A 25072-nucleotide genomic window follows, 5' to 3' on the forward strand; every position below is an offset into this window, starting at 1 on the left:
CCCCTTATCTTGAATTTCTAATATGTTTGAGTCACCAACCACAAATAGTTTTAACTCAACTAAAAACCATTTAAAATACATAGAAGGAACCCAATATAGATTACATATTTTACAATAAAATTATATTATTCTTTGTTGAAAAAAATGTGTATATATTAATCAAGTAACACTCTACTTTGATGCTTCAATATAGGATATTGAAAATTAGAAGCCATTAATATAAACTGTATGGTATGGCACAAAAACAGACACATAGATTAATGGAACAGAATAGAAAACCCAGAAATAGCATGCGTTGTAAGGAGCACTGGGTGTTATGCACAACTAATGAATCATTGAATGCTACATCAAAAACTAATGATGTACTATACAGTGGCTAACTGAACATAATTTACAAAAAAAGAAAACCCAGAAATAAACCTACACTTATATGGTCGAGTCTATGACAAAGGAGGCAAGAATGTATAATGAGAAAGAGATAGTCTCTTCAATAAATGGTGCTAGGAAAATGGACTACATGTAAAAGAATGAAACTGGACCACTTTTTAACACCATATACAAAAACTCAAAATGGATTAAAGACCTAAACGTGTGACCTGAAACCATAAAAATCCTAGAAAAGTACACAGGCAGTAATTTCTCTGACACTGGCCATCACAACATTTTTCTAGATATGTCTCCTAAGGCAAGGGAAACAAAAACAAAAATAAACTATTGGGACTACACCAGAATGAAAAGCTTTTACACAGCAAAGGAAACAAGCCATCAACAAAACAGAAAGGCAACCTACTGAATGGGAGAAGATATTTGCAAATAGCATATCCGATAAAGCGTTAGGATCCAAAATATGTAAAGAACTTATCAAACTCAACACCAAAAAAATAATAATAATCCAAATAAAAAACGGGCAGAAGACATGAATAGACATTTTTCCAAAGAAGACATACAGATGGCCAACAGACACATGAAAAGATGCTCAACATCACTCATCATCAGGGAAATACAAATCAAAACCACAATGACATACCACCTCACACCTGTCAGAATGGCTAAAATCAACAACACAAGAAACAACAGTTGTTGGCAAGGATGCGGAGAAAGGAGAATGCTCTTGCACTCTTGGTGGGAATGCAAACTGGTGCAGCCACTCTGGAAAACAGTATGGAGGTTCCTCAAAAAGTTAAAAATAGAACTACCCTATGACCCAGAAATTGCACTACTAGGTATTTACCCAAATAATACAAAAATACTAATTCAAAGGGATACATGTACCCGATGCTTAAACAGCAGCATTATCTGCACTAGCTAAATTATGGAAACAGCCCAAGTGTCCACTGACTGATGAATGGATAAAGATATGGAACAAAGGAATATCACTCAGCCATAAAAAAAGAATGAAATCTTGCCATTTACAACAATATGGATGGAGCTAGAGTATTATGCTAAGCGAAATAAGTCAGTCAGAAAAAGACAAATACCATATGATTTCACTCATATGTAGAATTTAAGAAACAAAACAAATGAGCAAAGGGGGGGAAAAAGAGAGAGAGAGGGAGGCAAACCAAGAAACAGACTCTTAACTATGGAGAACAAAGAGATGGTTACCAGAGGGGAGGTGGGTGGGGAGATGGGTTAAATAGTTGATGGATTAAGGAGTGCACTTGTTGGGATTAGCACCAAGTGTTGTATGGAAGTGCTGAATCACTATATTGTATACCTGAAACGAATAATACACTATTAACTAACCAGAATTTAGGTTTTTTGAAGATTTTATTTATTTATTTATTTATTTATTTATTTATTTATTTATTTATTTGACAGAGAGAGAGAGCGTACAAGTAGGCAGAGCAGCAGGCAGAGGGAGAGGGAGAAGCAGGCTCCCTGCTGAGCAGGGAGCCTGACGTGGGGCTCGATCCCCGGACCCTGGGATCATGACCTGAGCCAAAGGCAGCCACTTAACCAACTGTGCCACCCAGGTGCCCCAACTAATCAGAATTTAAATAAACACTAGGAAAAAAAGAATACTGAACAGATAGTACAGATTTCGCATAAAACTCTTCCTTTATAGTATCCCCTATTATTGCTTAATGTATTACATTCAGTGTGATACGTTTGTTAAAATTGATTAAAGTTTTTATTTTATGAAAAAAATTCAAAAACCAAGTACCTTAAAATGAAAAAGATGCAGAGATTTTATTAGATTTTTTTTAAGTTGTAGCATTGTTTTCATTGCTATTATCATTTGTTCAAAATTATTCAATGAATACATGGTTAGTCATTATGAAATATTTAAATACAAAATTATACAAAGTTAATAGTGAAACTCCCTGTCCATACCATTCCTCCACTGCTAGATTTCTATATTGAATTTGACCTTGTTTTGAAATTTGGGGTTAAGTTCAACTAAATCAGAAACCTAACCCTTTTTGAATAACTGACTCTACATCTTCATGACAGATAATTATTACCTAGGAATTAAGCAAAATGCCTGTTTTATTCTAATACAATGTTTGAAAAACAGGATGTTCAATGCTTTATCATTTGCCATAGAAAAGTTAGGAAATGTTCCAAGTAGAAATAAAAAAAATTTCATCTCTATATGCTGATATGGAACAATCTCTAAGATATATTTGCTAAGTGAGAAAAGCAAGGTACAGATAATATATACATATAATATGTGTATATTATATATATATATATATATAAAATATATAGTATATGTGAAAGGTGAAAGAAAATGGAGTCACTCATGTCAAGGTGTTTTAAAATGGAGCCAGGAGGCTAATAAGGAGGTGGGCCTTATACATGTCCTCACCTGGTGGAACCATGAATTTCTGAACTGGGCCAAACCACAAATATTCCAAGGACTCTGCATAAACATCTGCAACTTACATTAACAGACTTTTGCTTAGTGATAGCCTTAGTAATCAATTATGTTTAGCCAAAATTAGTTTTCTGATACCAATACCAATCAAAATTCTTTGTAAACAATGTATACAAGTGTTCCTCTTTGTCTTTAAAAACCACTGACTTTTGTTCCCTAGAGGAACACAATTTGGGTTGTGACCTAAATCTGTGCTTCCTGAATTGTAATTCTGAGACCCCAAATAAATGCTTTTATTTCAGTTCTTCCTCTTTTCTCAGTGGATATATGCTTCCATTTTTAGATAGATAGATGGATGTCTATTTAGAGACACATATATACAGGTAAACCATTTTACATTCATAGTCTATTTCTGGAAGGATACATACATTAGCAAACATAACTGGTTTCTGTTGGGAGGGGGATTTTACTCTATTATTTGTGTTACTTTTTCAATAATAAAAAACAGTTATGTATATCAGCTATACTTAAATTAAAAAAAAAAAAAAACAGTTAAGGGGAGCAAGGAATGTATTGGTCCACAGGATGAATTTGGTTAACTGCTAGCATCTAGGTGGCCATTTTTTAAAGGATAGTCTAAATTAGGCGTATGGACTGCAGCCTTTATCTGAGTAAAGGGGAAAAGCACTCAAAATGCTAGCAGTATAAATTTCAAGGACAAAAGTAATTTGGTAATAAGGCATTAATCTTTGGAGTCATTCCATACTTATACCTAATTAAATTTGTTTTTACATTTCCCCTTTCAAAAAGGCCAAATAATTGCAGAGAAAGACCTTCACGTTATCTGCCCATTTTATTTTTCCCCTGAACAGACCACTGAGTGATTAAATTAAACTTTGGGTTAATCTCTTTAAAGTCTACAGTCTTCACATGGACAAGACAAACAAGAGTATTATACTCATTTACAAACTTTACAAAGTAAGACACAATTTCCAAAATGTATTTAAATGCTGATGCTGCAAAGAGAAATAATCACATTAATTCTACTTATTACAAAATTAGAGACATCTTGACTATTCAACTCTCCTTGAATTCTGTTAATTAAAGCTCTAATCTGTTCCACTGTAGCATTTTTTCAATAAAACAACCCCACTCAATTTAACATCACAATTACTTCATTTCAGAGTTTTATTCCAAACACAGGAAAGAACTCCTTGACTTAGTTGAAAAAATGTCCTCTCTAAATCTGTTTTCTTTTTTTTTTTTAGATTTTATTTATTTATTTTAGAGAGAGAGAGCACAAGTGTCCACAAGCCAGGGAAGGAGCAGAGAGGGAGGGAGAGGGAAGAAGGGAAAGAATCTCAAGCTGACTCTGACCAAGGCAGGGCTCTATCTCAGGACCCTAAGATCATGACCTGAGCCAAAACCAAGAGTTGGACACTTAACCAACTGAGTGACCCAGGTGCCCCTCCAAATTTGTTTTCTAAATTGACTGCACATTAATCTTAACTATAATCTCAGCTGTAACTATGATCCAGAAATTTGAAACCTTAACAGTCTTTAAAAAGTGACCAATAGGGGCGCCTGGGTGGCTCAGTTGGTTAAGCGACTGCCTTCAGCTCAGGTCATGATCCTGGAGTCCCGGGATCGAGTCCCGCATCGGGCTCCCTGCTAGGCGGGGAGCCTGCTTCTCCCTCTGCCTCTGCCTCTCTCTCTCTCTCTCTCTGACTCTCATGAATAAATAAATAAAACATTAAAAAATAAATAAATAAATAAATAAAAAGTGACCAATATTTATGTATTATTAACATGTTGAGCTGCATTCTGACAATAAATTATGTTTGCACAGGACAATTTTCTATGTGATGCCTAGAAAGAAATGAATCCATCTTTTGTGGCCTCTGAAACACAAACATTTTAAGGGCTTTCCTTAAGAAAAATAATACAAAACTAGGGAAGCCTGGGTGGCTTAATTGGTTAAGTGTCTGCCTTCAGCTCAGGTCATGATCCCAGCGTCCTGGGAATGAGCCCCATGTCGGGCTCCCTGCTCAGCAGGGAGTCTGCTTCTCCCTCTGCCCCTCGTCCTGCTCTCATGATCTCTCTCACTCTCTCTCTCTCTCAAATAAATAAATAAAATACTTTTTAAAAAATAATATAAAACTATAACAAAATTCTGTACAAAAGTAAATACTCTGAATGAGTAACAAAATAACAAGTTACAAATTTTAGAAAGCCACCAAATATCATAAAATGGTGATACACCTCTATATTTTCTTTTCCTATATTTTCACTGTTTACTCTCCTGCTTCATTTGATAATAACTTTGTAAAGTCATTTTCTATATAGAGAAAAGAATGATAATTTAGTTATTCTCGTATGTCAAAATATTTTTTATTAATGATAGCTTAGTAAAGTTCCTTTCAATGTCACAAGTAAATATTAATAAATTTTTAGAGCTGGGGGCACCTGGGTGGCTCAGTCGTTAAGCATCTGCCTTTGGCTCAGGTCATGATCCCAGGGTCCTGGGATCAAGCCCCGCATCAGGCTCCCTGCTCGGCGGGAAGCCTGCTTCTCCCTCTCCCACTTCCCCTGCTTGTGTTCCCTTCTCTCTCTCGCTGTCTCTCTCTCTGTCAAATAAATAAATAAAATCTTTAAAAAAATAAATAAATAAATAATAAATAAATTTTTAGAGCTGTCGTCAAATTTGGGAAAACTATCAAGTCCCTTTCATATATGTACTATAAGATTACAGAGAATTTCAGAGAACTTTACTTGTGTAGTGACTAGTATTAAATATTTTTGGTTTTTTTTAATAAAGATTTTTATTTATTTATTTGACAGAGAGCGAGCACAAGCAGGGGGAGTGGTAGGCAGAGGGAGAGGAAGAAGCAGGCTCTCCGCCGAGTGGGGAGCCCAATGCAGGGCTCGATCCCAGGACCCTGGGATCATGACTGGAGTGGAAGGCAGATGCTTAACCGACTGAGCCACCCAGGTGCCCCAACTCTTTGAATTGATAACAATCATTTTACCATTTTTACACTGGGCCCTACACCTTTATGTCGTAAGTTGGCATATGGGTGGTAGGGGTATTATTGGAAGACATTCCCACACCAGAATTCCTAGGAAAAATTTCACTATATACAGAAGTGACTAAGAACCACATTTGGCCAGGGGCGCCTGGGTGGCTCAGTCATTAAGCATCTGCCTTTGGCTCAGGTCATGATCCCAGCGTCCTGGGATCGAGCCCCACGTCCTGCTCCATGCGAAGCCTGCTTCTCCCTCTCCCACTCCTCCTGCTTGTGTCCCCTCTCTTGCTGTGTCTCTCTCTGTCAAATAAATAAGTAAAATCTTTAAAAAAAAAAAAGAACCACATTTGGCCAAATATCCTACTAACCCCAAACCAAACATCCCCAACTCAACCTTCCCTTAGTTAGATACCCCAAAATGCCCATGGCAAATCCAATAGCACTCAACACAAAGGGAAAGTCTACCAGAGGGCTAAGTAGAAATAGACAATGGACTTAAATGTTTGTGGTTAAAATATTTTACTTTTGCAAAAACATATAACCATATGAACAAACTGAGACTCCTTCCAGAGTCTCAGAAGGGGTCAATGCAAGCGAGAGGCTATGAAACATAAGCTTCACAATAAATCTGTCTCTGGGCCTAGAACACTAAATACTTAGTAAAATATTTTTTAAAGGAAAGAAAAAAGAAGAAAGGTTACTAATATACACTATATCATATGGGCTTTTGACTGAAGGAGGAGAGGGAGCGCTGGTAAAGGCAGAAAAGGTAAGTGTCCTTTTATTTTTAGCAATCAAATTATGAATGTGCCCTGGAAAGTATAGCCTTAAGGATCTGTCACTGGGATCCACATAAATCACCATTGATAACACAAAGTGCTTTCACATTATATCACTGCTACTTTTGCTTTACAAGTTAATTCAATTCAATCTCATTTTTCTGACCTTAAACAGACCTCATGAAGCACAGGGGAATTCTAGGAAGACGCAGTGGAAATAGCAGCATTACATATGAATGGGGTGCAACAGACTTTTTTTGAAAATCTATACAGGAATGTACTTGCAAATGTCAAAGCAGAATCCTTTCCTTTAGTTATACATGAATATGTTGGGGAAAACAAATATTAATCTAAAGTAGTTTGCCATACAAAGAGTTGGGGGTTCTGGAAAATGCACTAGTTGTCAGTGGACAGTAAGTACCTAAGTCAGTTGGAGAAAAAGTATGTGAACTAGCTTTTGGATGGTTAAAAGAGTTTTACTGCAGTTAGCACAGACAGTTAGTAAGATTCAGCTTCTATTCTGGGCCCCCGGCATCAGCCACCTTAGATCAAGTGGAGGAGGTTTGACTGCTTTCATTTAAAGATAAATCAAATGCAGGTATCATACTTACTACTCAATGAAATTAAACAACTCATTTTTAAAGATGTGGGACTGAAGGGTGCAGAGCTACTTTTGCCATCCTTTTTTCTAATCAACAAACTGGAAAATACCCATCTAGTTGTTGGATAGTTAATGATTAGTGAGAAAATTACAAAATGTAATTGGGTAAAATCAGTGTGAATGGGTAAAAATTAATGTTTAGATTAATTAAAAGACAGAGCTCTCATAATTATCTATCTGATCTGGAGATACACCAGATATTCTAGTCCAAATTTAATGACTCATGTACTTAAAAATATAATGAGCTTCTGATTATTAGAAAGAATCCACTGATCCCTGAGTTTAAATGTTGTGCTAACTGTGATACCAATTGGACAAAACTCCCTTTAGAATATTAACATCCACTCTGGATAGTGTGTCTAAAATTATGTACGTTTTGCATGTGGATCTGAACTCATTGGCAAACCATTTTAAGAATAATGCAGCTGATCAAATTCCAAAGTTGCATTAACTTCCACCATCATTGTAACAAATACTGTATAAAAGCAAAATTATAGAAAACCTCCAATAAATAGAACCACCACCAATACAAAGTTGTTTTAAAGATCTTTTAAAAAGATTTTATTCATTTATTTGACAGAGAGAGAGATCACAAGTAGGCAGACAGGCAGGCAGAGGGAGAGGGAGAAGCAGGCTCCCCACTGAGCAGGGAACCCAATGCGGGGTTCAGTCCCAAGACCCTGGGATCATAACCTGAGCCGAAGGCAGATGCTTAACAGACTAAGCCACCCAGCGTCCCAAGCATCCAACTCTTGATTTCAGCTCAGGTCATGATCTCAGGGTTTGGAGATCAAGCCCCATGTGAGGCTCCACATTGGGCATGGAGTCTGCTTAAGATTCTCTCTCCCTCTTCCTCTGAACCCCCTTCCCCATTTGCGGTCTCTTTCTCTCTCTCTCTCTTAAACAAAAATGAATCATAGACTTAAAGGTAAAACATAAAATGATAAAATTTTAGATGACATAGAGGAAAATCTTTGTGACCTTGGGTAAGACTAAGATTTCTTAGACATGACACCAAAAACATGACCCATAAAGAAAAAAAAAGTAGATAAACTGGAATTCATCAAAAGTAAAAACATCTTCTCTGGAAAAGACACTTGTAAGAGAATGAAAAGACAGGGGGAGCTAAGATGGTGGTGTAGTAGGAGTACCCTAGGCTCATCTCATTCCTCAAACACAACTAGGTATCTATCAAATCATTCTGAATACCCAAGAAATCAACCTGAGGACTGACAGAACAAATTCCACAAGTAGAAGTAGAGAAGAGACCACATGGAGGAAGGTAGGAAGTGTGGAGATGTGGTTTCAGGGAGAAATGGACTGCAGGTGCTTCAGAGGTGAGGGAGCCCTCGTCATGGAGAAAGGTAAAAGAGAGAGGAACACACAGGGGAATGCAGAAGGAGAACACTTCCCCAAAGCCATTGGCTGAGAAAATGAGAGGGGCTAATTTTCATGAGTTTCTGCAACCAGCAGGGCTTAGAAGACTGGAGTTTTAAAGGTCACTGGCTTAGCTGGGATAGAGCTCTGGGGGTGCTGCCCCACTTCTGGAGAGAAGGCAGGCAAGCAACCCAGGGCAGACACCATGCTCTGAGGAACACCTGGAGCACACATGGGGAAGATTATTCACTCTTCTTGGGGCATGTCCATGAGAGGGAGCCTTCACAGAGACACCTCTCCAGCGACAAAAGAGCTGATGGGTGCCTTTTCCCTCCCCTGCCCCTCAGCATAAACACAGAGCCACCCGACCAGGGCTGCTTGGTCCCAATACTGGCTGCCTAGCCTGCTTGATCCAAGTCCCATGCCCCTGTGCTCTGGTACAACTGCCCCTCTCAGTCAAACGTCCTTCATTCCCAGCACAGTAAGCCCCTTCCCCAGAAGACCAGTGGAAGGCCCTGCCCACTGCAGGTCTCCTGACCAGAGAGTTCTGCAAGGCTTCTGTGCTAGCGTAAGTAGTATCAGGTCTCATGTCACAAGCGGACTGGAGCACATCTAGTTAAAACTCTCTACACTCTGGCCAAGGACCAAACGCTGCCCACTGCAGGCAAGGAGAGCCTCTGCAGACAACTGGCCTGAAGGATACAGCAGCCAAAACATAGCAGTAGAGCACATGCAGAACCAGAGATGCTAACTGAAGCACCAGGCCTTGACAGTAAATGAACTCTTCTTCATAAAGCCGTTATCTCTGGAGCACGAAACACAAAAGGTTTTTATGTTTTTGTGTTGTAACACAAAGAAGAAGACAGAGACTTAGACAAAATGCCAAGATAGAAGAATTCATCCTAAATGAAACAACAAGATAAGGTCATGGCCAGAAATCTAAACAAAACAGATATAAGTAATATGCCTGGTGGAGAATTTAAAGCATAAGGATATTTGCTGGGTTTGAGAAAAAAATAGAAGAATTCAGAAAGGCCCTTACTGCCAGATAAAAAGTTAAAAAAGAATCACTCAGAAATGAAAACTGTAGGGTGTCTGGGTTGCAGAGTCGGTTGAGCATCCAACTCTTAGTTTCAGCTCAGGTCATAATCTCAAGCTCCACATCAGGCTCCACACTCAGTGTGGCATCTACTTGAGATTCTCTATCCTTCTCCCTCCCTCCCTTTCTTTCTCTCTAAAATAAATAAATAAATCTTTTCTAAAAAGAAATGAAGGGGCGCCTGGGTGGCTCAGTCATTAAGCATCTGCCTTCGGCTCAGGTCATGATCCCAGGGTCCTGGGATCGAGCCCCGCATTGGACTCCCTGCTCTGCGGGAAGCCTGCTTCCCCCTCTCCCACTCCCCCTGCTTGTGTTCCCTCTCTCGCTGTGTCTCTCTCTGTCAAAAAAATAAATAAAATCTTAAAAAAAAAAAGAAATGAAAAATGCACTGATATTTGAAACAGACTACATAAAACGAACAGGAGGAGTAAAGAAGCAGAGGAATGAGCAAGTGATGTAGAAAATAAGACAATGGAATACAATGAAGTTCAACAAAAGAGAGAAAGAAGAATTATGGAATATGAGAACAGATTTAGGGAACTCAGTAACTCCATCAAACATAATAACATTCACATTAGAGGATTACCAGAAAAAGAAAAGAGAGAAAAGGGAGCAGAAAATTTATTTGACGAAATAACAGCTGAAAACTTCCTTAAAAGAAAAGAGAAAGGGGTGAGCCTGGGTGGCTCAGTCAGTTAAGCACCTGCCTTTGGCTCAGGTGATGATCCCAGCGTCCTGGGATCAAGTCCCACATCGGGCTTCCTGCTCAGCAGGGAGCCTGCTTCTCCCTCTCCCTCTGCCTGCTGCTCCCCCTGCTTGTGCTCGCTCTTCCTCTCTCACAAATAAATAAAATCTTTTAAAAAAGAGAGAGAGAGAGAAAAGAGAAAGGACCCAAATAAAATCACAAATGAGAGAGGAGAGATCACAACTAACACCACAGAAATACTAACTGTAGGGGCGCCTGGGTGGCTCAGTCATTAAGCGTCTGCCTTCGGCTCAGGTCATGATCCCAGGGTCCTGGGATTGAGCCCTGCTTCGGGCTCCCTGCTTGGCGGGAAGCCTGCTTCTCCCTCTCCCACTCCCCCTGCTTGTGTTCCCTCTCTTGCTGTGTCTCTCTGTCAAGTAAATAAATAAAATCTTAAAAAAAAAAGAAATACTAAGTGTAAGAGAATATTATGAAAAATTATATGCCAACAAATTGGGCAATCTGAAAGAAATGGATAAATTCCTAGAACGACATAAACTACCAATTGAAACAGGAAGAAACAAAATTTGAACCAACTGATAACCAGCAAAGAAATTGAGTCAGTAATCAAAATCTCCCAACAAACAGGGCAAAACCTGACAAAGTCACCAACAAAAAAGAGAACTACATGTAGGCCAATATCTCAAATGAACATGGATGCAAAAATTCTCAACAAACCACTAGCAAATTTAATCCAACAGTACATTAAAATACTCATTGAACATGATCAAGTGGAAGTTATTCCTGGTCTGCAGGAGTGGTGCAATATTCACAAATCAATCAACATGATATACCACATTAAGGATGAGAACTATATGATCCTCTCAATAGATGCAGAAAAAGCATTTAACAAAGTACAACATCCATTCATAATTTAAAAAAAGACCCTCAACAAAGTAGGGTTATAGGGAACATACCTCAAGATAATAAAGTTCATTTAAGAAAAGCCCATAGCTAATACAATTCTCAATGGGCAAAAAACTGAGAGCTTTTCCTCTATGGTCAGGAACAAGACAGGGATGTCCACTCTCACCACTGTTATTTAACATAGTACTGAAAGTCCTAGCATCAGCAATCAGACAACGAAAAGAAATAAAAGGTATCCAAATTGGCAAGGAAGAAGTAAAACCTTCACTATTTGCAGATGACATGATGCACTATACAGAAAACTGAAAGACTACACCAAAAAAATGCCAGAATTGATACAGGAATTCAATAAAGTTGCAGGATACAAAATCAACATTCAGAAATTTGTTGCATTTCTATACACCAATAATGAAGCAGCAGAAAGAGAAATCAAGGAATTAATCCCATCTGCAATTGCACCAAAAACCATAAGATACCTAGGAATAAGCCTAGCCAATGAGGTAAAAGATCTGTACTCTCAGAACTATAGAACACTTATGAAAACAATTGAAGAGGACACAAAGAAATGGAAAAACATTGCATGCTCATGGATTGGAAGAACAAGTACTGTTAAAATGTCTATACTACTCAAAGCAATCTACACATTTAATGCAACCCTTATATACCTATATACCACCAGTATTTTTCACAGACCTAGAACATACAACCCTAAAATGTGTATGGAACCACAGAAGACCCCAAAGAGCCAAAGCAATTTTGAAAAAGAAAAGCTAAGCAGGACATCAAGTTATATTATAATCATTCTGAACACCTGTGAATTCAACAGGTGATCTAAGAAAATAACGGCAACTCTACAAATAGAAAAACAACCACTTCCTCAGGGCGCCTGGGTGGCTCAGTTGGTTAACCAATTGCCTTCAGCTCAGGTCATGATCCCAGAGTACCGGGATTGAGTCCTGCATCAGGGTCCCTGCTCAGCGGGGAGTCTGCTTCTCCCTCTGACCCTACCCCATCTTGTGCTCTCTCTCTCACTCTCTCTCTCAAATAAATAAAATAAAATCTTACAAAAAAAAAAGAAAAACAACCACTTCCTGCAAGGTAGGAGAATGACAAAACAAGAAAACTCACCTCAAAAAAGAGAACAAGAGGCAGTACTGCCCAGGACCTAATCAGTATGGACACAAGTAAGATGTCAGAACTAGAGTTCAGAATAACGATTATAAAGATACTAGCTGGGCTTGAAAACAGCATAGAAGAAAGTAGATAATCCCTTTCTGGAGAAATAAAAGAACTAAAACCTAATCAAGTCAAAATGAAAAAGGCTATTAATGAGAAGCAAACAAAAATGGAGGCTCTAACTGCTAGGATAAATGAGGCAGAAGGGAGAATTATTGATATAGAAGGCAAAATGATGGAGAATGAAGAAGTTGAGAAAAAGAGAGATAAACAACTACTGATTCATGAGGGGAATATTTGAGAGATAAGTGATACCATAAAGAGAAACAACATTAGAATAATTGGGATCCCAGAAGAAGAGGAAAGAGAGAGGTGGGGGCAGAAGGTATACTGTAGCAAATTAAAGAGGAGAACGTACCTAATCTGGGGAAGGAAATCAGCATCCAAGTACAGGAGGCACAGAGAAACCCCCTCAAAATTAAAAAAAAAAAAAAATAGGTCAACACCCTGACATATAATAGTGAAACTTGCAAATCTCAGAGACAAAGAGAAAATCCTGAAAGCAGCTCAGGGATAAGAGGTCCACAACCTAAAAGAGTAGAACATTAGACTGGCAGCAGACCTATGCACAGAGACCTGGCAGGCCAGAAAGGACTGGCATGATATATTCAGAGCACTAAATGAGAAAAATATATAGCCAAGAATACTTATACAGCTAGGATGCCATTAAATATAGAAAGAGATAAAAAGCCTCCAAGACAAACATAAAATAAAAGAATTTGTGATCACTAAACCAGCCATGCAAGAAATATTAAAAGGGATCCTTTAAGCAAAGTGAGAGCCCAAAAGTAACATAGACCAGAAAGGAAAAGAAACAATATACAGAAACAGTGACTTTACAGGTAATACAATGGCAACAAATTCATATCTTTCAATAGTTACTCTAAATGTAAATGGATGAAATATCCCAATTAAAAGACACAGGGTATCAGATTGGATAAAAAAGCAAAACCCATCAATCTGCAAGAGATTCATTTTAGACCCAAAGACACCTCCAGATTTAAAGTGAGTGGATGTGGGCGCCTGGGTGGCTCAGTTGGTTAAGCGACTGCCTTCGGCTCAGGTCATGATTCTGGAGTCCCTGGATCGAGTCCCACATCGGGCTCCCTGCTCGGCGGGGAATCTGCTTCTCCCTCTGACCCTAACCTCTCTCATGTGCTCTCTCTCATTCTCTCTCAAATAAATAAATAAAAACTTTAAAAAAAATAAAAATAAAGTGAGTGGATGTAAAATCATTTATCATGCTAATGGCCATCAAAAGAAAGCTGGGGTGGCCATCTTTGTATCAGACAAATTAGATTTTAAACCAAAGATTGTAATAAGAGATGAGGAAGGGCACTATATCATACTTAAAGGTTCTATCCAACAAGAAGATCTAACAAGTGTAAATATTTATGTCCCTACCTTAGGAGCAGCCAATTATATAAAACAATAACAAAATTAAAGAAAAACTTGATAATAACAGAATAATAGTAGGGGACTTTAACACCCCACTGCAATCAATAGACCATCTAATCAGAAGATGAACAAGGAAACAAGGGCTTTGAATGACACCCTGAACCAGATGGACAGATATATTCAGAGCATTTCATCCTAAAGCAACAGAATACACATTCTTCTCAAGTGCACATGGAACATTCTCCAGAACAGATCACATCCTGGGTCACAAATCAGGTCTCAACCGGTATCAAAAGACTGGGATCATTCCCTGCATGTTTTTGGACCACAATGCTTTGAAACTGGAACTCAATCACAAGAGGAAATTTGGAAAGAACTCAAATATGGAGGCTAAAGAACATCTTACTAAAGAATGAATGGGTCAACCAGGAAATTAAAGAAGAATTTTAAAAATTCATGGAAACCAATGATAATGAAAACACAACTATTCAAAATCTTTGGGATGCAGCAAAGGCAGTCCTAAGAGGAAAGTATATAGCAATACAAGCCTTTCTCAAGAAACAAGGAAGGCCTCAAATACACAACCTAACCTTACACCTAAAGCAGCTGGAGAACAGCAAATAAAGCCTAAACCCAGCAGGAGAAGAGAAATAATAAAGATCAGAGCAGAAATCAATGAAATAGAAACCAAAAGAACAAAACAGATCAACAAAACAGAGCTGGTTCTTTGAAAGAATTAATAAGATTGATAAACCCCTGGCCAGACTTATCAAAAAGAAAAGAAAAAGGACCCAAATAAATAAAATCATTAATGAAAGAGGAGAGATCACAACCAACACTGAATAAATACAATTATAAGAACATATTATGAGTGGGGCACCTGGGTGGCTCAGTTGTTAAGTGTCTGCCTTCGAGGCTCAGGTCATGATCCCAGGGTCCTGGGATCGAGCCCCGTGTCGGGCTCCCTGCTCAGTGGGAAGCCTGCTTCTCCCTCTCCCACTGATTTTGTTCCCTCTCTTGTTGTGTCTCTGTCAAATAAATAAATAAATAAATCTTTTCCCAAAAAAAGGGAACATATTATGAGCAACTCTATACCAACAAACTAGGCAATCTGGAAGAAATGGATGCATTCGTAGAGATGTATAAACTACCAAAACTGAAACAGGAAGAAATAGAAAACCTGAACAGACCCAAAACCAGCAAGGAAATTGAAGCAGTAATCAAAAATCTCCCAACACACAAGAGTCCAGGGCAAGATGGCTTCCCAGGGGAATTCTACCAAACGTTTAAAGAAGAATTAATATCTGTTCTTCTGAAACTGTTCCAAAAAACAGAAATGGAAGGAAAACTTCTAAACTCATTTTATGAGGCCAGCATTACCTTGATCCCAAAACCAGACAAAGACCCCATCAAAAAGGAGAATTACGGACCAATACCCTTGATAAACATGGATGCAAAAATTCTCACCAAAATACTAGCCAATAGGATACAACAGTACATTAAAAGGATTATTCACGATGATCAAGTGGGATTTATTCCTGGGCTGCAAGGTTGGCTCAACATCCACAAATCAATCAATATGATACACTACATTAATAAAAGAAAGGACAAGAACCCTATGATCCTCTCAATAGATGCAGAAAAGGCATTTGACAAAGTACAGCATCCTTTCTTGATTAAAACTCTTCACAGTGTAGGGCTAGAGGGTACATACCTCAGTATCATAAAAGCCATCTATGAAAAGCCCACAGTGAATATCGTTCTCAATGGGGAAAAACTGAGAGCTTTTCCCCTATGGTCAGGAACATGGCAGGGATGTCCACTATCACCACTGTTATTCAACATAGTATTGGAAGTCCTACCCTCAGCAATCAGACAATAAAAAGAAATAAAAGGCATCCGAATCAGCAAAGAAGAAGTCAAACTCTCACTCTTTGCAGATGATATGATACTTTATGTGGAAAACCCAAAAGACTCCACCCAAAAACTGCTAGAACTCATACAGGAATTCAGTCAAGTGGCAGGATATAAAATCAATGCACAGAAATCAGTTGCACTTCTACACACCAACAACGAAACAAGAAAGAGAAATTAAGGAGTCGATCCCATTTACAATTGCACCCAAAGCCGTAAGATACCTAGCAATAAATCTAACCAAAGAGGCAAAGAATCTGTACTCAGAAAACTATAGAATACTCATGAAAGAAATTGAGGAAGACACAAAGAAATGGAAAAACGTTCCATGCTCATAGATTGCAAGAACAAATATTGTTAAAATGTCTACGCTACCTAGAGCAATCTACAAATTCAATACAATCCCTATGAAAATACCATTAACTTTTTTCACAGAGCTGAAACAAATAATTCTAAAATTTATATGGAACCAGAAAAGACCCCGAATAGCCAGAGGAATGTTGAAAAAGAAAAGTAAAGCCGGTGGCATCACAATTCTGGGCTTCAAGCTCTATTACAAAGCTGTAATCATCAAGGCAGTAATGTACTGGCACAAAAACAGAAACACTGATCAATGGAACAGAAGAGAGACCCCAGAAATACCCTCAACTCTATGGTCAACTAATCTTCGGCAAAGCAGGAAAGAATATCCAATGGAAAGAAGACAGTCTCTTCAATAAATGGTGCTGGGAAAATTGGACAGCCACATGCAGATGAAACATTTTCTTACACCATACACAAAAATAGACTCAAAATGGATGAAAGACCTAAATGTGAAACAGGAATCCATTAAAATCCTAGAGAACACAGGTATAATCTCTTTGACACTGGATGTAGCGACTTTTTATTAGATATGTGTCCTGAGGCAAGGGAAACAAAAGCAAAAATGAACTAATGGGACTTCAAGACAAAAAGCTTCTGCACAACAAAGGAAACCATCAACAAAACTAAAAGGCCAGCTATGGAATAGAAGAAGATATTTGCAAGTGACATATCTGCCAAAGGATTAGTATCCAAAATATATAAAGAAGTTAAAACTCAACACACAAAAAACAAATAGTCCAGTTAAGAAATGGGCAGAAGACCTGAACAGACATTTTTCCAAAGACTTACATATGGCTAAAGGATACATGAAAAGATGCTCAACACCACTCATCATCAGGGAAATACAAATCAAAACTACAATTAGCTAACACCCCACATCTATCAGAATGGCTAGAATTAACAACACACGAAAGAACATGTGTTAATGAGGATGCAGAGAAAGGAGAACCCTCTTACACTGTTGGTGGGAATGCAAACTGGTGCAGCCACTCTTGAAACCAGTGTGAAGTTTCCTCAAAAACGTAAAAATAGAACTACCCTGGGGCGCCTGGGTGGCTCGGGTCATGATCCTGGGGTCCCAGGATTGAGCCCTGCATCAGGCTCCCTCCTCAGCAGGGAGCCTGCTTCTCCCTCTCCCTCCTCCCCACCCCACTTGTGTGCTCTCTCTCCATAAATAAATAAAATCTTTAAAAAAAATAGAACTACCGGGCGCCTGGGTGGCTCAGTTGGTTGAGCGACTGCCTTCGGCTCAGGTCATGGTCCCGGGGTCCTGGGATCGAGTCCCGCATCGGGCTCCCTGCTCTGCGGGGAGCCTGCTTCTCCCTCTCCCACTCCCCCTGCTTGTGTTCCCTCTCTCGCTGTCTCTCTCTCTGTCAAATAAATAAATAAAATCTTTAAAAAAAAAATAGAACTACCTTATAATTCAGCAATTGCACTACTAGGTATCTACCCAAGGAATATAAAAATACTAATTCGAAGGGATACATGGTCCCCAGTGTTTACAGCAGCATTATCAACAATAGCCAAATTTTGGAAAGAGCCCAAATGTCCATCCACTGATGAATGGATAAAGAAGATGTAGTATGTATATGTGTATATATACATATATATACATATATATATCATGTATATATGTATATCATGTATATATGTATATCATGTATATATGTGTATCTTTTATGTGTACATACATATATGTGTGTATATATGTATACATACATATATACACAAAATGGAATAAAAAGAATGAAATCTTGCCATTTGCAATGACGTGGATGGAGCTACAGAGTATTATGCTAAACGAAATAAGTCAAAGAAAGACAAATACCATATGATTTCACTCATATGCCGAATTTAAGAAACAAAACAAGCATGGGGAAGAAAAGAGGAAAACCAAGAAACAGACTCTTAACTATAGAGAAGAAACTGATGGTTACCAGAGGGGGATGGGTTAAATAGGTGACAGGGATTAATGAGGGCACTTGTGATGAGCACTGGGTGTTGTATGTAAGTGCTGAATCACTAAATTGTACACATGAAACTAATATTATACTATATGTTAACTAACTGGAATTTAAATAAAAACTTAATTTGAAAAAACAGAATGAGGGGCACCTGGGTGGCTCAGTCTGTTAAGCATCTGACTCTTGGTTTTCAGCTCAGGTTATGGTCTCATGTGCCATGGGATCAAGCCCCATGTTGGGCTCCGTGCTCAGCTGGGAGTATGCTTGAAGAGTCTCTCCCTCTGCCCCTCCTCCCCACTCATGCACACATACTCTCTCTCTAGCTCTCTCTCTCTAAAATAAATAAAGGACGCCTGGTTGGCTTAGTCGGTTAAGTGTCTGCCTTTGTTCAGCTCAGGTCATGATCCCAGGGTCCTGGGATCAAGTACCACGTCGAGCTCCCTGCTCAGCAGGGAGTCTGCTTCTCCCTCTACCCACCCCCCCCACCGTTTGTGATCTCTCTCTCTCTCACTCTCTCTCTCAAATAAATAAAATCTTTAATAAATAAATAAATTATAAATAAATAAATAAAATCTTTTAAAAAATTGAATGAAACAACAAGCCACAGTCCGAATAAAATATTTGCAAAACACTTATCTAAAAGAAGATTTATATTTGGAATATATAAAGAATAATCAAAATTGAATAAGGAAACAAAAAAAAAAAGCTAAAAATTTGACAAAAGTTTTTACAGACATTTGACCAAAGAAGTTATACAAATGCCTAACAACCACATGAAATGCTCAACATCATTAGCCATTAAGGAAATGACAATTAGTATGATACCACTACACACCCACTAGAATGTCTAAAAAGACACCCACTAGAATGTCTAAAAAGACAGATAATACCAAGTGCTGGAGAGAATCTGGAAAAAGCAGAACCCACAAACATTGCTGGTGAAGATAAAATAGTACAGTCACTGTGGTAAATGATTTGCCAACACCTCAACAAATGATACATACACTTACCATATGATGGAACAAATTCAATCCTAGGAATCTTCCCAAGAGAAAACTTATGTCCAAACAAGACTCCTATGCGAACACTCAGAGCATTGTTTTACATAATCACAAAAAAGTGGCAACAATCCAAAATGTCTCCCAATGAGTGAATGGGCAAATTGTAGCACATCCACACAACGGAATACCCCTCATCAATAAAAAGGAAAGAACCAGTGATACAGACAACAACATAAGTAGATTTCAAATGCATAATGCTAAGTGAAGGAAGCTAGACTCAAAAGGCTGTATGATTCCATTTATATGGCAGTTTTTAAAAAGTAAAATTTAGGGACGCCTGGGTGGCTCTGTCGGTTAAGCATCTGCCTTTGACTCAGGTCATGATCCCAGGGTCTGGGAATCAAGTCCCACATCGGGCTCCTTGCTCAGTGGGGAGCCTGGTTCTCCCTCTGCTTATGCTCACTATCTCTCTCTCTCTCTCTGACAAATGAATAAATAAAATCTTTTTAAAAAAATTAAAAAAGTAAAATTTATAGGGACAAAAAATAAATCAGTGTTTATGAGGGGCTAAAAGTAAGGAGGAAGGGGCACCTGGGTGGCTCAGATGGTTAAGCATCTGCCTTCGGCTCAGGTCATGATCCCGGGGTCCTGGGATCGAGTCCCGCATCGGGCTCCCTGCTAGGCGGGGAGCCTGCTTCTTCCTCTGCCTCTGCCTCTCTCTCTCTCTCTCTGACTCTCATGAATAAATAAATAAAACATTTTAAAATAAATAAATAAATAATAAAAGTAAGGAGGAAGGATGACTTCAAAGTAGGGTTACCAGATTTAGCAAATAAAAATACAAGACACCCAGGGGCATTGGGCTGGCTCAGTCGTTACAGCATGCAGCTCTTGATCTTGGGGTCATGAGTTCAAGCCCCATATTGAGCACAGAGTTCACTTAAAAAAAATAAAATAAAACATAAATTTAAAAAAATTAATTAAAAAAACACAAGACACCGAGTTAAATTTAAATTTCAGATAAATAACAAATAATTTTTAGTGTAAGCATATCTCATGTAATATAATAGTTCTCAAACTGTGGTCCCAGGGCCAGCACCATTAGAGTTAACTGGACATTTGTTAGAAATGCAAACTCTCAGGCCCCATCAGCCCTACTAAAACAGAAACTCTGAGGGTAGGACCCAGAAATTTATGTTTTAGCACATCCTCCAGGTGATTCTCATGTTGTGGTTTGAGAACCACTACTCACTATACCTGTCACTGGCAAACAAAAACAAAACAAAAGGGGCGCCTGGGTGGCTCAGTTGGTTAAGCCACTGCCTTTGGCTCAGGTCAAGATCCTGGAGTCCTGGGATCGAGTCCCGCATCGGGCTCCCTGCTCGGCAGGGAGTCTGCTTCTCCCTCTGACCCTCCCCCTTCTCATGCTCTATCTCATTCTCTCTCTCAAATAAATAAACAAAATCTTTAAAAAACAAAACAAAACAAAACAGAAGAAGCTAATATGAAGACAAAGGGGCACATGAGTCTATTCAATAAATCAATTCACCATCATCAAATACTAACTGAACAGCCAAAGGGTGTATAGTAGGTTCTCTGAGAAGGGACTATAGCAGTGAACCTCAACTGAGGGTATTTCTGCCCACAGAGGACATTTGGCAATGCCTGGAGACACTTCATTGTCACAAGTACAAGAAAAGGCTATTGGCATCCAGTGGGTAGAGGCCAGGGGTGTGCTAAACATCCTACAAAGCACAGAGCAGCCCTCACACAATAAAAAATTATCCAGCCCAAAATGTCAATAGTGCTGAGATTGAGAAAGCTGGATTATAGGGTAAAGATTAATCAAAACATTTCTTACCCCAAAGGCTTTAAAATCAAAGACATTTTTAACATGAAAATAAAAAGTTTTAAAAAGTAATGACAAATAAAACATAACTCAAGGTTTTTCATACTAAAAAATACTAGAATTATTCTGAGAAGAACTTATAGAGACTAGCCATACAAAGCTAATACATCAATTAGGTGGTAAGAGGCACCTTTATGATGATTAATTTTTTCAGAACTTACGTGAGAGAATAATTCAGAGACGACCAGTTTGAGAACCATATGCAAATTAAAATGCATCTGTAGACACTATATGACCAGAATATACACTGGCCCAGGAATCATGGAACGTGAGTTCTAGTTTTGCTTTGGTAATAGGTAGCTGTGTAATTTAGCACAAGTCACTTCATTACTCTAAGCTTCCATTTGCTAATCTGTAAAATCAGGAGGTTAGAATCTTGAAGTCACATATAAGACCCACTGTAGCTTTAATATATGTCTATGTCAAAAAATGAACATGGGAAACATTCAAAAAAATTTTATAAGATATGAGGGGGGATGGCATCATTATATTCCCTGTAGGGTAGCCTTGTATTGACTTCGGGACTTTCGGTTCTTGTGTTTAGAAGGTGTGAAACAAAGCCGTTTAGCTTATTTATTTATAATAGTTACATTAACAATTCAGGTTCATTACAGACAAATTAGAATATATATATAAACCACTCTTTCATCAAGTAACATTCTGAGATGAATTATAGCACAAATGTGTTAAGATGGTCTGACAATAGTCAATTTTATTTTTGCAATTAAAAATTGAAATGAAGGGGCGCCTGGGTGGCACAGTCGGTTAAGCATCCAACTCTTGGTTTTGGCTCAGGTCATGATCATGGGGTTCTGTGTTCAGTGCAGAGTCTGCCTAGGTTTCTCTCTCCCTCTCCCCACCCTACCTCCCACTCTCTCTCTAAAGTAAATAATCTTTTTTTAAAGAAACTGAAGTGAAAGGGGAGCTTGACTAACTCAGTTGGTAGAGCATGTGACTCTTGATCTCGGGGTTGTGAGTTCAAGTCCTATGTTGGGTGTATAGATTACTTAAATAAATATATATATATTTTTTTTAACTAGAAACATTTAAAAAATTGAAGTGAAAAAGCTTAGAAAATTACTGTTAGACCTTGTATGCATGTGCATAAGGAAGATTACATTATTATTTCACATAATAATTGTCATGCTATATAAGAGAAGAAAGCCCACAACCCTTTCTCTGAAAACATATATTTTAGTTCAGTATGAAATTAAGAGTAATAAAAAGTATATTTACATCTATATACTTATAAAACATAAATCTATAAATATGCAACCATAATAATGTCAAGATTTTGACAATATTGTCTTCAGATTTTTTTTAAGTTGAAAAATATATATAATTTCTTATTTTTTATAAAAAGAAAAGTTAAAGGGGCAAAGAAAATATATCAATCTTATCAGTCTTCATTGCCAAATGTGTCAGTGTATCTGCTTCTATCTCAGTGTTAAAAGTAATTTTCTAGAATTCCAGTCAACAACATTTGACTTCACTGATTTCCAAAGACTAACTTACTTTAATATGATGTACACCATTCAGTTTTCCAATCCGCTGCTCAATGGTCCAAACACAGGAATTACATGTCATCCCCTCAACAGAGATGGTGACCGAATCCACACCCATACTTCGATCCATCTTGATTTCTTCTTTACATTCCTATTAGAAACAATGAACTCACTAATTTCAGCAATGGAAATAATCCTTCCTCAACTCTCCCCCCACCTTCTCAACTGAAAATATTGTACTAATAAAATATCATCAGCATTCTTTTCTCTCATCTCATTTTACTCTCACCTCAGGGCCACTGCTTTAGCTATTCCCTTGGAATAGACTTTCTTCTTCCAGGTACCTGCTTAGTTAACTTCTTCATCTTTCAAGCCTTTACTCAAATCTAATCCCCTTAATGAGTTTTACACTGACGACCCTGCTTAAAATTGCAATCCACATCCCTTCCACACACACACACTCTGATTCCCCTTACATCTGCTGTATTTTGTCTTTTTTTCATAGAAATTATTATCTTCTACTATACTCCATAATTTACTTACTATGTTTATTGCTTATTATCTGTTTTCCTGTGGTGGTTTTAAAATGTGCTCACAAATTCTTCATTACTCCTTCTTTCAAGAGGTGGAATTTGGGGCACCTGGGTGGCTCAGTCGGTTAAGCAACTGCCTTCGGCTCAGGTCATGATCTCAGGGTCCTGGGATCAAGCCCCACATCGGGCTCTCTACTTAGCAGGGAGTCTAATTCTCCCTCTCCCTCTGCTCATGTTCTCTCTCTCACACTTGCTCACTCTCTCTCTCAAATAAATAAATGAAATCTTAAAAAATAAAGAGGTGGAATTTAACTCCTTTCCCTTGAGTGTGGCCTGTGCTCAGTGACTTGCTTCCAAACAGAATATGGTGGAATAGACAAGGTATGACTCATAAAAGGCAGGCACTATGGGTGGCAGGAGTCACTGTGGATTCCTCCTTGTCCTTTCTCTTGTCCACATCATAAGGACACTCAAGCAGCCTTAGGGAGAGGTTCATGTGGCAAGAATTTGAGGCCTCCTGCCAACAGCCAAGTGAGTGAACCATCTTAGAAGCTGATATTCAGACTTAATTAAGCCTTTAGATGCCTGAAGCTCCAGTCAACATACTGACTACAACCTCATGAGATACCCTGAGCCAGAATCACCCAGCAAAACCACTCCCAAATTCATGACTCACAAAAACTTTAAGACAATAAATGTTTGTTGTTTCAAGCCACTAAATTTTTAGGTAATTTGTTACACTGCAACAATTAACTAATACGTGTCCCACTGGAATGAAAATTCTATGAAGACAAGAATCTTTTTTTTCCCACTGCTATTAGTTTGAACCACATGAAACTGCCATTGTTGCATATCAAAATAGTCGAATACTGCCAATTTCATATAGATCAACCTAATATGTCCCATGGAAACAGTGGTTTCCTCTAGTGAGAGGAACTAAGTGGTTAGGGGATAAAGGTGGAAAAAAGAATGTTCAGTATATAACCTTTTGCACCTCTTTTTAAAGTTGAGATATAATTGACATAACATGATGTAAGTTTAAGGTGTACAATGTGTTGGTTTGATACATACATATATACATATCTATATATCTATATCTATATATATGTATAGCAATAGGATTACCACCATTAGCTAACACCTCTATCACATCACTTAACTATCATTTCTTTTTTGTGTGTGGTGATAACAATTAAGATCTAGTCTCCTCTGTATCTTTTAAATTTTGTACCGTGAGGATATATTATCTTTTCAAACACACAGACAAGCACACACAAAAAAGCACAGTGGACCTGAAATAATAGAAAACGATAATAGGCAAGGGAGTTTATAGTTGAGGCATTCTGAGAACCTTGGTCTTATTTGGAATATATAGAAAGAGATAAACCTTAGATTTTGTTAAGAATACATGTTAAGGGGTTCCTGGGTGGCTCAGTCGTTAAGCGTCTGCCTTCGGCTCAGGTCATGATCCCAGAGTTCTGGGATCAAGCCCCGCATCAGGCTCCCTGTTCGGCGGGAAGCCTGCTTCTCCCTCTCCCACTCCCCCTGCTTGTGTTCCTGCTCTCGCTATCTCTTTCTCTGTGTCAACTAAATAAAATTTTAAAAAAAGAATACATGTTAAAAATTTTAAGGTAACTAGTAGGAGACTAGAAATAGAATATAAAGCTTCCAAAACAGTAGAGGGAGAAAGAGAATAAATAAATTAAGCCAGTAGACAGCAAGAAAGATACATGAAAATTACAAGAAAAGAAACAACTAAGAACGTATTTCTTTTTTTTTTAAGATTTTTTTTTTATTTGACAGAGAGAGACACAGCGAGAGAGGGAACACAAGCAGGGGGAGTGGGAGAGGGAGAAGCAGGCTTCCCGCTT

The 25072-nt window shown here is 38.2% G+C and overlaps 1 protein-coding gene across 2 annotated transcripts in view; it reads right to left on the reverse strand.

Moving 5' to 3' along the window:
• ATP7A (ATPase copper transporting alpha) overlaps nucleotides 1-25072 on the reverse strand; it is a 153743-nt gene that overhangs the window by 69038 nt on the left and 59633 nt on the right. Inside the window, exon 2 of one of the 2 annotated variants that reach the window (XM_021678911.2) lies at nucleotides 22679-22819. In XM_021678911.2, the coding sequence (XP_021534586.1) occupies nucleotides 22679-22798 (120 nt within the window). In that variant the 5' untranslated portion in view covers nucleotides 22799-22819. Of the gene's footprint in view, nucleotides 1-22678; nucleotides 22820-25072 lie in introns of those variants that run through there. The other variant, XM_044911518.1, reaches the window with a different exon arrangement.

This window comes from Neomonachus schauinslandi, chromosome X (genome assembly GCF_002201575.2).
Source record: "Neomonachus schauinslandi chromosome X, ASM220157v2, whole genome shotgun sequence".
Taxonomy (NCBI): Eukaryota; Metazoa; Chordata; class Mammalia; order Carnivora; family Phocidae; genus Neomonachus; species Neomonachus schauinslandi.